Source organism: Phyllobates terribilis, unplaced genomic scaffold (assembly GCF_046119375.1).
Source record: "Phyllobates terribilis strain yellow unplaced genomic scaffold, ASM4611937v1 Scaffold_7__3_contigs__length_470593459, whole genome shotgun sequence".
In the NCBI taxonomy this organism is placed as follows: Eukaryota; Metazoa; Chordata; class Amphibia; order Anura; family Dendrobatidae; genus Phyllobates; species Phyllobates terribilis.
Genome location: NW_027362767.1, coordinates 190,145,563 through 190,162,593, shown reverse-complemented (window position 1 = coordinate 190,162,593; position 17,031 = coordinate 190,145,563). Strand labels below are relative to the sequence as shown.

General features: G+C 53.1%; 1 protein-coding gene across 3 annotated transcripts in view; it reads left to right on the top strand.

The window, feature by feature from the left end:
* Window positions 1-9,850, top strand: part of RPS4X (ribosomal protein S4 X-linked) — a 528,117-nt gene extending 518,267 nt beyond the window's left edge. Inside the window, exons 1-7 of one of the 3 annotated variants that reach the window (XM_073639623.1) lie at window positions 1,676-1,757; window positions 2,817-2,894; window positions 3,047-3,227; window positions 4,280-4,377; window positions 5,698-5,869; window positions 7,155-7,312; window positions 9,713-9,850. In XM_073639623.1, the coding sequence (XP_073495724.1) occupies window positions 1,755-1,757; window positions 2,817-2,894; window positions 3,047-3,227; window positions 4,280-4,377; window positions 5,698-5,869; window positions 7,155-7,312; window positions 9,713-9,814 (792 nt within the window). In that variant the 5' untranslated portion in view covers window positions 1,676-1,754 and the 3' untranslated portion in view covers window positions 9,815-9,850. Of the gene's footprint in view, window positions 1-1,675; window positions 1,758-1,821; window positions 1,843-2,816; window positions 2,895-3,046; window positions 3,228-4,279; window positions 4,378-5,697; window positions 5,870-7,154; window positions 7,313-9,712 lie in introns of those variants that run through there. The other 2 variants (XM_073639624.1, XM_073639625.1) reach the window with 2 other exon arrangements.
* Window positions 9,851-17,031: the final 7,181 nt, after the last annotated feature.

Below are 17,031 nucleotides of genomic sequence, written 5' to 3'. Positions count from 1 at the left end.
CCAGGACGGAGCGAAACAAGACTGCGGGGAACATCAGAAGGTAAGTATAGATTTATTTTTTACCATTCTTTCGGTCACACTATATATGCCGGTTGCATGGATTTATATAGTGTGACCAAGTTGTCAAGCACTTTCCAAGTGATGCTAAAATCGCTTGTCAACCCGCATGCGGAAATGCAAGTGAAGAACGCTTCACATCCGCATGTCCCTGGCAGGAAAAACGCATGTACAATCCGCATGTACAATCAGCATGTACGACCCGCACGCACGATCCATATGCACAATCCGCATGTGCATGTACAATCCGCATGTACAACCCGCATGTACAATCCGCACGTACAACCCGCACGTACAATCCACATGTACAATCCGCATGTACGATCCGCATGTACGATCTGCACGCACGATCCGCACGCACAATCCGCACGCACAATCCGCATGCACAATCCGCATGTACAATCCGCATGCACAATCCGCATGTACAATATGCACGTACAATCCGCACGTACAATATGCATGTACAATCCGCACGCACGATCCGCACGTACAATCCACATGCACAATCCGCATGTACAATCCGCATGTACAATCCGCACGTACAATATGCATGCACAATCCGCATGTACAATATGCATGCACAATCCGCATGTACAATCCGCATGTACAATATGCATGCACAATCCGCATGTACAATATGCATGCACAATCCGCACGTACAATCCGCACGTACAATCCGCATGCACAATATGCACGTACAATCCGCACGTACAATCCGCATGCACAATCCGCATGTACAATCTGCATGTACAATCCGCACGTACAATATGCATGTACAATCCGCATGCACGATCCGCACGTACAATCCACATGCACAATCCGCATGTACAATCCGCATGTACAATATGCATGTACGATCCGCATGCACGATCCGCATGCACAATCCGCATGCACAATCCGCATGTACAATCCGCATGTGTTTTTTCTGCCAGAGAGATGCAGAAATGCTCAGGAAAAAATCCGGAGCATTTCTGCATCGTGGGCACATTTCTCAACCCTCAATCTAGTAAACTGCTTGTGCATGCCCTCATCATCTCCCACCTCGACTACTGCAACATCCTCCTCTGTGGCCTACCTGCTAGCACTCTCGCACCCCTCCAGTCCATCTTTAACTCTGCAGCACGACTTGTTCATCTCTCTCCTCGCTACTCCTCTGCTATCCCCCTCTGCAAATCCCTTCACTGGCTCCCATTCCCCCAGCGTATCCAGTTCAAACTAGTAACAGTGACCTACAAAGCCATCCATAACCTCTCTCCTCCGTACATCTCTGAACTAATCTCCCGATATATTCCCTCACGTAACCTCCGGTCCTCCCACGACCTCCTTCTCTCCTCCACACTTATCCGTTCTTCACGCCATCGCCTCCAAGATTTCTCCCGAATATACCCCGTCCTCTGGAATTCTGTGCCTCAATACATCCGATTATCCACCACATCCGGATCCTTCAGACCGAACCTGAAAACCCATCTCTTCAAGAAAGCTACAGCCTGCCATGACCCCGCTGCCACCTCAACAACGCCGAAGCTACTGCAACCCCCCAACCTTCAGGAGCGGAGCCATGTGGTGCAGTATCACTCCGTACCAGTAGAGGCCGCTATGCCGTACGGAAGTATTGTCTCTCCTCGCTCGCCCTCTCTGGCGCAGTGTTATCCCGCCCGCCCCGGAAGAAGGAGGTCCTTTCCTTTGCAGACGCAGCCATGGTAGGAATCGTTCCTTGCTGTCCCTGATCCTGTATCCAGCCCCATCCTCTGTCCCGGCCGCGCTCCCTCAGCCCTTTCCCCCATGGTAACGATGTACCCGCCGGCGCCGCCCGGCCCAGACCTCTATTGGCCGCGGTGTCCTCTTCCGAAGCGTTATAGTGATGGTGTCCGGTCCGCCATTACTGAGGCGCAGCGGTGTGACCAGGCCTGAGCCGGTGTAGTCGTATGTATGCTCCATACATACCCGTGTGTGACCTGTGGGGGGCTCCATACATACCCGTGTGTGACCTGTGGGGGGCTCCATACATACCCGTGTGTGCTGCTCCTTGTATTGGGGGTCTCTGTGGGGGGAGCTCCATACATACCCGTGTGTGCTGCTCCTTGTATTGGGGGTCTCTGTGGGGGGAGCTCCATACATACCCGTGTGTGCTGATCCTTGTATTGGGGGTCTCTGTGGGGGGAGCTCCATACATACCCGTGTGTGCTGATCCTTGTATTGGGGGTCTCTGTGGGGGGAGCTCCATACATACCCGTGTGTGCTGATCCTTGTATTGGGGGTCTCTGCGGGGGGAGCTCCATACATACCCGTGTGTGCTGCTCCTTGTATTGGGGGTCTCTGCGGGGGGAGCTCCATACATACCCATGTGTGCTGATCCTTGTATTGGGGGTCTCTGCGGGGGGAGCTCCATACATACCCGTGTGTGCTGATCCTTGTATTGGGGGTCTCTGCGGGGGGAGCTCCATACATACCCGTGTGTGCTGATCCTTGTATTGGGGGTCTCTGCGGGGGGAGCTCCATACATACCCGTGTGTGCTGATCCTTGTATTGGGGGTCTCTGCGGGGGGAGCTCCATACATACCCGTGTGTGCTGATCCTTGTATCGGGGTCTCTGCGGTGACCTGTGGGGGGCGCTCCATACCTGTGTGCTGATCCTTGTATCCGGGTCTCTGTGGGGGGCGCTCCATACCTGTGTGCTGATCCTTGTATCGGGGTCTCTGCGGTGACCTGTGGGGGGCGCTCCATACCTGTGCTGATCCTCCTTTTCCATTCTTCCTTAGGCTCGCGGACCCAAGAAGCATTTGAAGCGCGTGGCGGCCCCCAAGCACTGGATGCTGGATAAGCTGACTGGTGTCTTTGTGAGTGTCTATGGTGTAGTGACCTAATGGTGCTGGAGAACTACAGCTCCCAGGTTGCCGGCCTCCAGCATGCTGTCCTTCTGCAGATCTCATGCAGTCTGTGCAGCCGCACTGTCTGTCGTCTTGTAATCACTGACCTCATCATCCTACAGGCGCCACGTCCGTCCACCGGCCCCCACAAGCTCAGGGAGTGTCTGCCCCTCATCATCTTCCTTAGGAACAGACTGAAGTACGCCCTGACCGGAGATGAGGTGAAGAAGATTTGTATGCAGCGCTTCATCAAGATTGATGGCAAGGTCCGCACCGACATCACGTACCCCGCGGGGTTCATGGGTGAGTTCAGACGGTGCAGTAATGGCGGCCGGAGGCTGCGCAGTTTGTGTTTCTTGTAGTTTTCTTGCTTCAGAGCGAGATGCTGTGTGTTAGAACACGTGACGTTTTGTCCGATGGTGGACACCTGTACTTGGTAGATGGTGGTGCTCCGTTCCATCCCACAGACAATGAAGGGAGCGGAGGCCATGTGGGATCCATCTGCTAGTCATGTTGGGGGGTCCAGGTATTCACACATGCAGCTCTGGTCTGTGCTCTTCACAGCACTGGAGGAGATGGGGTGGTCTTCTGTGGAGCTTGTGTGCCCTTGTAACTAGCAGGTGATTCGGGCACTTGTGTCCTAAAGGCAACAGAAAGCTTGGACATGGATAAAAAATATCTTTACATGTTTGTGGTCACCTTTCATTTCCATCCTCCAATAATTTCATAAGTCAGCACAGCTTCTATCCTGGACCTAACCCTTCTTTTCTGTAGGGTGTTCTCTGCCCTCTCTGAGACTGTACTTGCTTTCCTTCCCGGTCCACATTGTGGAGATCTGTGCACAACTTACCTTTGTCCTTTATGAACTACAATCTATTGTGTTGAGTGATCAGCCGTTGATGCTGTGTACAGTGCCGTTTCATTGGGGTGTAACAGGATGTCTTATAGTGGTTGTCTGGGCAAAAATAAAAAATATTCCCCACGGGTTTGGAGCTGTACAAAAAAGTCCCCTACTGGCGCCCACTTGGATCCAGTGCAGGCCGTTCTGTGTGTGTGCTGACCCGGGAAGAGGAATCGCTGGACCGCTGCGGCCTGTGATTGGCTGCAGCAGTTAGGTGAATCTGAAAAACATGCGATGCCACGCTGCTCCAGTCACCTGACTGACACAGCCAATCACTGGGCTGATGGATAACGCCTCCTCTTCCTGCGTCGGCACACACCATGGAGTCGCCTTGTTTTTTTATTGGCTATTTACAGCTCCAATCTTCTGGCAGCTTTTTTCTTATTTTGCCCGGACAACCCTTTAAGGGTTAATCCGAAATACAAATAAGATTCATCCTCCTCTTGTCTTACAGATGTCATCAGCATTGAAAAAACTGGTGAGCACTTCCGTCTGGTGTATGACACCAAGGGGAGATTCGCAGTGCACCGGATCACAGCTGAAGAGGCAAAGGTAAGGCTCGCCTGACTGCTGGCAACATTGCCGTATGACACTGCACAAGCCACGGAAACCGCAGCCTGACTGCTGGCAACATGGCCGTATGACACGGCACAAGCCACGGAAACCGCAGCCTGACTGCTGGCAACATGGCCGTATGACACTGCACAAGCCACGGAAACCGCAGCCTGACTGCTGGCAACATGGCCGTATGACACGGCACAAGCCACGTAACCGCAGCCTGACTGCTGGCAACCTGGCCGTATGACACGGCACAAGCCACGGAAACTGCAGCCTGACTGCTGGCAACATGGCCGTATGACATGGCACAAGCCACGTAACCGCAGCCTGACTGCTGGCAACCTGGCCGTATGACACGGCACAAGCCACGTAACCGCAGCCTGACCGCTGGCAACATGGCCGTATGACACGGCACAAGCCACGGAAACCGCAGCCTGACTGCTGGCAACATGGCTGTATGACACGGCACAAGCCACGGAAACCGCAGCCTGACTGCTGGCAACATGGCCGTATGACACGGCACAAGCCACGGAAACCGCAGCCTGACTGCTGGCAGCATGGCCGTATGACACTGCACAAGCCACGGAAACCGCAGCCTGACTGCTGGCAACATGGCTGTATGTTGTGTGCTCTGCTGACACCGGCACAAGCCACAGAAACCGCAGCCTGAAGTCTGGGAATGGAGCAGCTCATCCGTTAATTGTGCTAAGTCCATGTTGTTAAAACAAGGCACGAGAAGAAAGAGCCGCACTCGCCATCCCTTATATGAAACTATTAAACCTCTTTATTCCATCAGTCTTGTGGACGTGTGCGGCAGGCAGAGGGATGAGGAGCGCTCATGGACTGGTGCCATAGAAGGGCGCTCCTCATCCCTCTGCCTGCCGCACACGTCCACAAGACTGATGGAATAAAGAGGTTTAATAGTTTCATATAAGGGATGGCGAGTGCGGCTCTTTCTTCTCGTGCCTTGTTTTCATGCTGCTTGTTGAGCTGCAGCACCACTACCATCCTGATTGCCCAAAGAGGCTCATAGTGGGGAAATATACAACACTTGCTATGGGGCCGGCTCTGGCGTGTTGTGGGGGGCGCGGGGCCGGCTCTGGCGTGTGGTGGGGAGCAGCGCTGCTCAGTGTTGATGGCGGATGTCCTGGTGATGCCCGGTGTGATGACGCTCCCCGCCCATTCTGCCGCTCCTCCTGGAGTCTCTTCAGGTTGCGCAGTGTTCTTGTAGGGTGTATATATCGCTGTTGTATTTCCTGCTCTGGCGTGTGTGACCGTACTAATGACTGTACTAACGTTCCTTACCTTCTCCAGTACAAGCTGTGCAAAGTGAGGAAGATCTGGATGGGAACAAAGGGAATCCCTCACCTGGTGACCCATGACGCCCGCACCATCCGTTACCCAGACCCCCTCATTAAGGTCAATGACAGTGTTCAGATTAACCTGGAAACTGGCAAAATCACAGAATTCATCAAGTTTGATACTGGTAAGTGTGCGGCGCTGACGGCGCAGCTATCGCCCACATTTACTGCTATTCTCCAGCATGTGGTGGCGGTGTTATGAGTGGAGGTGTCAATCAATTTGGAATAATGTATTACTGGTCTCTGCCAAAAAAAACAGATGCTGGTACCTCACTAGAAACTTGGTAAAAGTGGCAAAAAGAAAGAAATGCGCCAATTTTCTGGTGGTGTAATGTAAACCGAAGAGCAGTGCGTGTGAGGTACGAGCCCGGCGCTCGCGGAGCGGTGCGTGTGAGGTGCGAGCCCGGCGCTCGCGGAGCGGTGCGTGTGAGGTGCGAGCCCGGCGCTCGCTGAGCGGTGCGTGTGAGGTGCGAGCCCGGCGCTCGCTGAGCGGTGCGTGTGAGGTGCGAGCCCGGCGCTCGCTGAGCGGTGCGTGTGAGGTGCGAGCCCGGCGCTCGCTGAGCGGTGCGTGTGAGGTGCGAGCCCGGCGCTCGCTGAGCGGTGCGTGTGAGGTGCGAGCCCGGCGCTCGCTGAGCGGTGCGTGTGAGGTGCGAGCCCGGCGCTCGCTGAGCGGTGCGTGTGAGGTGCGAGCCCGGCGCTCGCTGAGCGGTGCGTGTGAGGTGCGAGCCCGGCGCTCGCTGAGCGGTGTGGCGGTCCTCATTCACACTGCAGTAGGTTTACTACTTGTCAGCATGAGTCTCGTGGTTGAGCTCTACGACTTGTCTTCTTACTTGCAGGGTATTTGTACTTACCAGTATCTCTCCAGAATAAGCTGTCGTGTGTACATAAGTACCGCTAGCGTCGGCCATTATCCGGCTTCTTCACCAGTTTTACCCTCTGCGGGCTCTAAATCTAATTTGCTATTGACTCTGAGCTGGTGGGAAGAAATTCTCTGCTCCGATCGGTCCCATACGCAGCACAGGGATTCCTGCTATCATTACTTATCGCGCAGGTAGTGAGCAGTGTAGATGTGAACCCAGCTCTGGGCAGGCAGAAGGAAGCGTCTGCACAATGTCTTGTTTTCTCACTCTGTTCCTCAGTCTCCCCTTTCCATAGAGTATAATAGTTGGTGTAACCTCCAGTACAGCGAGCCTGCAATCTGTCAGGAGGGAAGATGGTGGCTCATAAAAGGAGAAAATAGTGCTAACCACTGAGCCACCGTACAGTGCTAACCACTGAGCCACCGTGCTGCTTTTGATAGAAGGCAAGGAAAGTGCAGAGAAAGCCTTGGTCATTAAGCTGTATAACAGCGAGCTTCCTCCTGTGACGCAGTGCACACTTGTATTCTGAGCTCCTGACTTTCTGTTACAGGTAACCTGTGCATGGTGACCGGAGGTGCTAACTTGGGCCGGGTGGGAGTCATCACCCACCGGGAGCGGCACCCGGGCTCCTTTGATGTGGTGCACGTGAAGGACGCCAATGGGAACAGCTTTGCCACTAGGTTGTCCAACATTTTCGTCATTGGCAAAGTAAGTTGTGATAGGTGAAGCCGTCGCCCCCCTGCCCCGTCGCATAACTAGTTGTGTGTTTTTTGGTGTTGTGTAATAGCCAGTTCCATAGTGATGTGATCAGTAACAAAGTCCCAGTAATCCGCATGTTCCTGCCATAGTCCCGGGTGTCAGACCCTACTAGATGGGAAATACGTTTGTTCTTGTTACTTTGTGCAGTAGACCAGTCAGGAAACCGAACAGGGTTTTTCCCTCAAGCGTTTTGTTGCTTTTCTGACTGTTGTTTTTTGCGCCGTTTTCACATTTTTCATTGCTGTTTGTGACGTATTTTCCGCTGTAATTTTACAGTGTTTTTTTTCTCTCCAGTAATGGCCTGTGTTTCGGCTCACACACCTTTCCCTGCACTTAATGGCTGATTTAATCAGGCACCACCTGCCTCTAACACCCGCTGCTGTTGACCACCTACATGCTGCTGTCAATCACTGACAAATGCATTTAACATGCGCAGACAGGAAGCTTGTCACTGATGGGTTGTCATGCCAGCTGGGGTCTGTAGAAGACCCCCCTGCCTGTTGTAAATCTCCTGTGAGCGCCACCTCATGGCCAGCGTTCATATAACATGGTATTTTTTTTACACATAGTGTCGCTGTGTATAGCGCAGGTGATCGGATGGAGCTGCTTCAAGTCTCCTAAGGCTATGTTCACACTGTTTTTTTCAGTGTTTTTTTTTTTTTAGCTGGATTTTACAGTACCAGCAAAGTCTTGATCTTACAGATATCTCATGCGCACAGCTTGTTTTTTTTTGTCCTCAGTGTTTTGTCCTTTTGCATGTTGTTTTGCACAATACAGCATGTCACTTTCAGTTTTTCTTCAGCATTTTTCACCCATTGATAGCAATGAGTGGTGCAAAAAACGCTGAAAAAAACTCCCTAGTGTGAAAGTTTTTCTGCGTTTTTAGTGAAAAAAAAAAGCAAGTACAGCAGTATGTGAAGCCCATTATTTTTGTCAAGTTTACCATCTTGTCTTGGTCACCTGGGATGATGGCAGTCTAGATTAGTACAGCTTAATAAAATTAGTGATGTGTTTAATGTAACCATTGGCCGACCAAGGTGTGAAATTGAACAAATGCCTGAGAAAGTCAATGGCAGACCAAGGTGTGACAGTAAAGTGTCCTATAAACTCAATGCTCTGCCAATGTGTTAAGTAAACTATTCCAGACCAATTCACCTCCCCCGCTGACATTTGTAATGTGTATTTTTCATGAACATGTCTTGCATTGGTGACCTGTGTTCAAGCTGCACTTTGGGGATCCTGAAAAACACAGCAAAAACTGCATTTTTGATGCTGCTTCTTTAATGCTAAGACAGCAGGTTTTGCTGCAGAAAAAAAAAGCTGAAAAAGTGCCTAGTGTGTACATGGCCTAAGGTACTACGAATAAACCAAAAACTGAGTTAAAGAATATAAAAGAAAAACACAAGTTCAAACCATCCCTCTCTTACCTGATTAAAGACAAAACAACTTAAAAAATACACATATTTGGTATCGCTGCGTTCAGAAACGCCGGATCTATCAAAATAAAGTAAATTATTCATATTGGTAAACAGCGTAATGAAAAAAAAAAATTTAAACGCAAGATTTATTTATTTATTTTTTTGTCATTGCAATAAGGCGATCAAAATTGTATCAATAAAAAACGTCAGCTCAGGCCACAAAATATAAGCCCTCACCCGGCCCCAGATCCCCCAAAATGGAAAAGTTATGGGGGTCAGAAAATAGTGACAAATGTCAATTTTATTATTTTTTTTTTTTTTTAAGTGGTGAATAATTTTTTCAACAATTTATTTATTTTTTTTAAATAAAAAAAAACAAAAACTCCATGTTTGGTATCTTTGCACTCGTACTGATCTGGGGAAGCATATTGTACCCTATATTCAACATGACGACAAATAAAAAAAACACAAAAAACACTGGAATTACACTTTTTTTTTTTTTTTTTGCAATTTCACCACAGTTGGAATCTTTTTCTTATTTTCCAATGTACAATATGGTAAAATAACTGAAGATGTTCAAAAGCACGACTCGTCCCGCAAAAAACAGCCCTGACACGGCCATAAAGACCGAAAAATAGTTATAACTCTGGGGAGAGAAAAACCAAAACTGGAGAATCGCAAACATTCTGGAAACTTTATCCTCCAATCACAATCTGTATTTACAAAAAGAATCGCTAATGAAGTATAAGCACCTATACAGAGCTGCGAGTGCAGGCTGCGGGCGGCCCCCCGGGGTGAGGGGCGATGCTGGGAGGGATATTGGCGGGATCACTGGCACACACTGTCCTGCTGCGGACCTCCATACACACGGGTGATATCTGCGGGGGGCTCTGGGACTCTTCCATGTAAACCTGACGTTGTTGTTTTGCAGGGTAACAAGCCCTGGGTGTCATTACCACGTGGAAAGGGAATCCGCCTGACGATCGCTGAGGAGCGCGACAAGAGACTGGCGGCCAAACAGTCCAGCGGATGAGCGCAGGCCTGATGAAATAAACCTTCTGACACCTGATGCCTGCCCATTGTCTTCTGTGCGGTGTATAGGGGGCGCGCTGGGAGGAGAAGATGGGGGCGCGCAGGGGCCTCATAACTTCATCTGATATTAAACTATCACAAAACTACATTTTTTTTCTCATTTACTCCCCCTCTATGTATGCAGCAGGTGTCGGACCCCCCCTCCCCAGTCACGGGGTGTTGAACCCCCTCTGTCAGCACCTGCCTGTCATGCTCCGAGCAGAGTGCAGATTGCTGCTATTAACCAGTTAGTGTCATTCCCAGCGCTGACATCGCACTCCAGATCTTCATCTAATATCCAATGACTGCTCTTCATCCATAGAACTATTCACTGAGTTCTATTACACCGTGTAATGAGGGTCCTCGCTGCCCCCTCTATAACCATTCTCTAACACTATATGCTGATTATCAGCACTTGTTTTGGAGCATTGGGACATCTAAACTCCCTGCCCTTATACTGACACTGCGGGAGCTGAGAGCACAGTGTGTACTGGAGCGAGCTTTCCCCTCTACACATACTGACCCTGCAGGAGCTGAGAGCACAGTGTGTGCTGGGGCGAGCTTTCACCTCTACATATACTGACCCTGCAGGAGCTGAGAGCACAGTGTGTACTGGAGCGAGCTTTCCCCTCTACACATACTGACCCTGCAGGAGCTGAGAGCACAGTGTGTGCTGGGGCGAGCTTTCCCCTCTACACATACTGACCCTGCAGGAGCTGAGAGCACAATGTGTGCTGGGGCGAGCTTTCCCCTCTACACATACTGACACTGCAGGAGCTGAGAGCACAGTGTGTGCTGGGGCGAGCTTTCACCTCTACATATACTGACCCTGCAGGAGCTGAGAGCACAGTGTGTGCTGGGGCGAGCTTTCCCCTCTACACATAGTGACCCTGCAGGAGCTGAGAGCACAGTGTGTGCTGGGGCGAGCTTTACCCTCTATTCACATACTGACCCTGCAGGAGCTGAGAGCACAGTGTGTCCTGGGGCGAGCTTTCCTCTCTACACATTCTGACCCTACAGGAGCTGAGAGCTCAGTGTGTGCTGGGACGAGCTTTCCCCTCTACGCATGCTGACCCTGCAGGAGCTGAGAGCACAGTGTGTGCTGGGACGAGCTTTCCCCTCTACACATACTGACCCTGCAGGAGCTGAGAGCACAGTGTATGCTGGGACGAGCTTTCCCCTCTACGCATGCTGACACTGTGGGAGCTGAGAGCACAGTGTGTGCTGGGTCGAGCGTTCCCCTCTACGCATGCTGACCCTGCAGGAGCTGAGAGTACAGTGTGTACTGGAGCGAGCTTTCCCCTCTACACATACTGACCCTGCAGGAGCTGAGAGCACAGTGTGTGCTGGGGCGAGCGTTCCCCTCTATACATAGTGACACTGTAGGAGCTGAGAGCACAGTGTGTGCTGGGGCGAGCGTTCCCCTCTACACATACTGACCCTGCAGGAGCTGAAAGCACAGTGTGTGCTGGAGCGAGCTTTCCCCTCTACACATACTGACCCTGCAGGAGCTGAGAGCACAATGTGTGCTGGGGCGAGCTTTCCCCTCTACACATACTGACCCTGCAGGAGCTGAGAGCACAGTGTGTGCTGGGGCGAGCTTTCACCTCTACATATACTGACCCTGCAGGAGCTGAGAGCACAGTGTGTGCTGGGGCGAGCTTTCCCCTCTACACATAGTGACCCTGCAGGAGCTGAGAGCACAGTGTGTGCTGGGGCGAGCTTTACCCTCTATTCACATACTGACACTGCAGGAGCTGAGAGCACAGTGTGTGCTGGGGCGAGCTTTACCCTCTATTCACATACTGACACTGCAGGAGCTGAGAGCACAGTGTGTGCTGGGCGAGCTTTCCCATCTACTCTTACTGACCCTGCAGGAGCTGAGAGCACAATGTGTGCTGGGGCGAGCTTTCCCCTCTACAGATACTGATACTGCAGGAGCTGAGAGCACAGTGTGTGCTGGGGCGAGCTGTACCCTCTATACACATACTGACACTGCAGGAGCTGAGAGCACAGTGTGTACTGGAGCGAGCTTTCCCCTCTACACATACTGACCCTGCGGGAGCTGAGAGCACAGTGTGTGCTTGGTCGAGCGTTCCCCTCTACGCATGCTGACCCTGCAGGAGCTAAGAGTACAGTGTGTGCTGGGACGAGCTTTCCCCTCTACACATACTGACCCTGCAGGAGCTGAGAGCACAGTGTGTGCTGGGGCGAGCTTTCCCCTCTACACATACTGACCCTGCAGGAGCTGAGAGCACAGTGTGCGCTGGGGCGAGATTTCCCTTCTACAGATACTGACCCTGCAGGAGCTGAGAGCACAGTGTGTGCTGGGGCGAGCTTTCCCCTCTACACATACAGACACTGCAGGAGCTGAGAGCACAGTGTGTGCTGGGGCGAGCGTTCCCCTCTACACATACTGACCCTGCAGGAGCTGAAAGCACAGTGTGTGCTGGGTCGAGCCTTCCCCTCTACGCATGCTGACCCTGCAGGAGCTGAGAGTACAGTGTGTGCTGGGACGAGCTTTCCCCTCTACGCATGCTGACCCTGCAGGAGCTGAGAGCACAGTGTGTGCTGGAGCGAGCTTTCCCCTCTACACATACTGACCCTGCAGGAGCTGAGAGCACAGTGTGTGCTGGGGCGAGCTTTCCCCTCTACATATACTGACCCTGCAGGAGCTGAGAGCACAATGTGTGCTGGGGCGAGCTTTCCCCTCTACATATACTGACCCTGCAGGAGCTGAGAGCACAGTGTGTGCTGGGGCGAGCTTTCCTCTCTACACATACCCTGCAGGAGCTGAGAGCACAGTGTGTGCTGGGGCGAGCTTTCCCCTCTACACATAGTGACCCTGCAGGATCTGAGAGCACAGTGTGTGCTGGGGCGAGCTTTACCCTCTACACATACTGACCCTGCAGGAGCTGAGAGCACAGTGTGTGCTGGGGCGAGCTGTACCCTCTATACACATACTGACACTGCAGGAGCTGAGAGCACAGTGTGTACTGGAGCGAGCTTTCCCCTCTACACATACTGACTCTACAGGAGCTGAGAGCACACTGTGTGCTGGGACGAGCTTTCCCCTCTACACATACTGACCCTGCGGGAGCTGAGAGCACAGTGTGTGCTGGGTCGAGCGTTCCCCTCTACACATACTGACCCTGCAGGAGCTGAGAGCACAGTGTGTGCTGGGGCGAGCTTTCCCCTCTACACATAGTGACACTGCAGGAGCTGAGAGCACAGTGTGTGCTGGAGCGAGCTTTCCTCTCTACACATTCTGACCCTACAGGAGCTGAGAGCTCAGTGTGTGCTGGGACGAGCTTTCCCCTCTACACATAGTGAGACTGCAGGAGCTGAGAGCACAGTGTGTGCTGGAGCGAGCTTTCCTCTCTACACATACTGACACTGCAGGAGCTGAGAGCACAGTGTGTGCTGGAGCGAGCTTTCCTCTCTACACATTCTGACCCTACAGGAGCTGAGAGCTCAGTGTGTGCTGGGACGAGCTTTCCCCTCTACACATACTGACCCTGCAGGAGCTGAGAGCACAGTGTGTGCTGGGGCGAGCTTTCCCCTCTACACATAGTGACACTGCAGGAGCTGAGAGCACAGTGTGTGCTGGGGCGAGCTTTCCCCTCTACACATACTGACCCTGCAGGAGCTGAGAGCACAGTGTGTGCTGGGGCGAGCTTTCCCCTCTACACATACTGACACTGCAGGAGCTGAGAGCACAGTGTGTGCTGGGGCGAGCTTTCCCCTCTACACATACTGACACTGCAGGAGCTGAGAGCACAGTGTGTGCTGGGGCGAGCTTTCCCCTCTACACATGCTGACACTGCAGGAGCTGAGAGCACAGTGTGTGCTGGGGCGAGCTTTCCCCTCTACACATAGTGACCCTGCAGGATCTGAGAGCACAGTGTGTGCTGGGGCGAGCTTTACCCTCTACACATACTGACCCTGCAGGAGCTGAGAGCACAGTGTGTGCTGGGGCGAGCTGTACCCTCTATACACATACTGACACTGCAGGAGCTGAGAGCACAGTGTGTACTGGAGCGAGCTTTCCCCTCTACACATACTGACTCTACAGGAGCTGAGAGCACACTGTGTGCTGGGACGAGCTTTCCCCTCTACACATACTGACCCTGCGGGAGCTGAGAGCACAGTGTGTGCTGGGTCGAGCGTTCCCCTCTACACATACTGACCCTGCAGGAGCTGAGAGCACAGTGTGTGCTGGGGCGAGCTTTCCCCTCTACACATAGTGACACTGCAGGAGCTGAGAGCACAGTGTGTGCTGGAGCGAGCTTTCCTCTCTACACATTCTGACCCTACAGGAGCTGAGAGCTCAGTGTGTGCTGGGACGAGCTTTCCCCTCTACACATACTGACCCTGCAGGAGCTGAGAGCACAGTGTGTGCTGGGGCGAGCTTTCCCCTCTACACATACTGACCCTGCAGGAGCTGAGAGCACAGTGTGTGCTGGGGCGAGCTTTCCCCTCTACAAATGCTGACACTGCAGGAGCTGAGAGCACAGTGTGTGCTGGGGCGAGCTTTCCTCTCTACACATGCTGACACTGCAGGAGCTGAGAGCACAGTGTGTGCTGGAGCGAGCTTTCCCCTCTACACATACTGACCCTGCAGGAGCTGAGAGCACAGTGTGGGCTGGGGCGAGCTTTCCCCTCTACACATACTGACCCTGCAGGAGCTGAGAGCACAGTGTGTGCTGGGGCGAGCTTTCCCCTCTACACATACTGACACTGCAGGAGCTGAGAGCACAGTGTGTGCTGGGGCGAGCTTTCCCCTCTACACATACTGACACTGCAGGAGCTGAGAGCACAGTGTGAGCTGGGACGAGCTTTCCCCTCTACACATAGTGACACTGCAGGAGCTGAGAGCACAGTGTGGGCTGGGGCGAGCTTTCCCCTCTACACATAGTGACACTGCAGGAGCTGAGAGCACAGTGTGTGCTGGGGCGAACTTTCCCCTCTACACATACTGACCCTGCAGGAGCTGAGAGCACAGTGTGGGCTGGGGCGAACTTTCCCCTCTACATATACTGACCCTGCAGGAGCTGAGAGCACAGTGTGTGCTGGGGCGAGCTTTCCCCTCTACACATACTGACACTGCAGGAGCTGAGAGCACAGTGTGTGCTGGGGCGAGCTTTCTCCTCTACACATACTGACCCTGCAGGAGCTGAGAGCACAGTGTGTGCTGGAGCGAGCTTTCCCCTCTACACATAGTGACACTGCAGGAGCTGAGAGCACAGTGTGTGCTGGCATGAGCTTTCCCCTCTACACATACTGACTCTACAGGAGCTGAGAGCACAGTGTGTGCTGGGGCGAGCTTTCCCCTCTACAGATACTGACACTACAGTAGCTGAGAGCACAGTGTGTACTGGAGCGAGCTTTCCCCTCTACATATACTGACCCTGCAGGAGCTGAGAGCACAGTGTTTGCTAGGACGAGCTTTCCCCTATATACATAATGACCCTGCAGGAGCTGAGAGCACAGTTTGTGCTGGGCGAGCTTTCCCATCTACTCTTACTGACCCTGCAGGAGCTGAGAGCACAGTGTGTGCTGGGGCGAGCTTTCCCCTCTACAGATACTGACACTGCAGGAGCTGAGAGCACAATGTGTGCTGGGACGAGCTTTCCCCTCTACACATACTGACACTGCAGGAGCTGAGAGCACAGTGTGTGCTGGGGCGAGCTTTCCCCTCTACAGATACTGATACTGCAGGAGCTGAGAGCACAGTGTGTGCTGGGGCGAGTTGTACCCTCTATACACATACTGACACTGCAGGAGCTGAGAGCACAGTGTGTACTGGAGCGAGCTTTCCCCTCTACACATACTGACCCTGCAGGAACTGAGAGCACAGTGTGTGCTGGGGCGAGCTTTCCCCTCTACACATACTGACACTGCAGGAGCTGAGAGCACAGTGTGTGCTGGGGCGAGCTTTCCCCTCTACACATCCTGACCCTGCAGGAGCTGAGAGCACAGTGTGAGCTGGGGCGAGCTTTCCCCTCTACACATACTGACCCTGCAGGAGCTGAGAGCACAGTGTGTGCTGGGGCGAGCGTTCCCCTCTACAGATACTGACCCTGCAGGAGCTGAGAGCACAGTGTGTGCTGGAGCGAGCTTTCCTCTCTACACATTCTGACCCTACAGGAGCTGAGAGCTCAGTGTGTGCTGGGGCGAGCTTTCCCCTCTACACATACTGACCCTGCAGGAGCTGAGAGCACAGTGTGTGCTGGGGCGAGCTGTCACCTCTACATATACTGACCCTGCAGGAGCTGAGAGCACAGTGTGTGCTGGGGCGAGCTTTCCCCTCTACACATAGTGACCCTGCAGGAGCTGAGAGCACAGTGTGTGCTGGGGCGAGCGTTCCCCTCTACACATACTGACCCTGCAGGAGCTGAGAGCACAGTGTGTGCTGGGGCGAGCTTTCCCCTCTACACATACTGACCCTGCAGGAGCTGAGAGCACAGTGTGTGCTGGGGCGAGCTTTCCCCTCTACACATACTGACACTGCAGGAGCTGAGAGCACAGTGTGTGCTGGGGCGAGCTTTCCCCTCTACACATGCTGACACTGCAGGAGCTGAGAGCACAGTGTGTGCTGGGGCGAGCTTTCCTCTCTACACATGCTGACACTGCAGGAGCTGAGAGCACAGTGTGTGCTGGAGCGAGCTTTCCCCTGTACACATACTGACCCTGCAGGAGCTGAGAGCACAGTGTGGGCTGGGGCGAGCTTTCCCCTCTACACATACTGACCCTGCAGGAGCTGAGAGCACAGTGTGTGCTGGGGCGAGCTTTCCCCTCTACACATACTGACACTGCAGGAGCTGAGAGCACAGTGTGTGCTGGGGCGAGCTTTCCCCTCTACACATACTGACACTGCAGGAGCTGAGAGCACAGTGTGAGCTGGGACGAGCTTTCCCCTCTACACATAGTGACACTGCAGGAGCTGAGAGCACAGTGTGGGCTGGGGCGAACTTTCCCCTCTACACATACTGACCCTGCAGGAGCTGAGAGCACAGTGTGTGCTGGGGCGAGCTTTCCCCTCTACACATACTGACCCTGCAGGAGCTGAGAGCACAGTGTGCGCTGGGGCGAGATTTCCCTTCTACAGATACTGACCCTGCAGGAGCTGAGAGCACAGTGTGTACTGGAGCGAGCTTTCCCCTCTACACATACTGA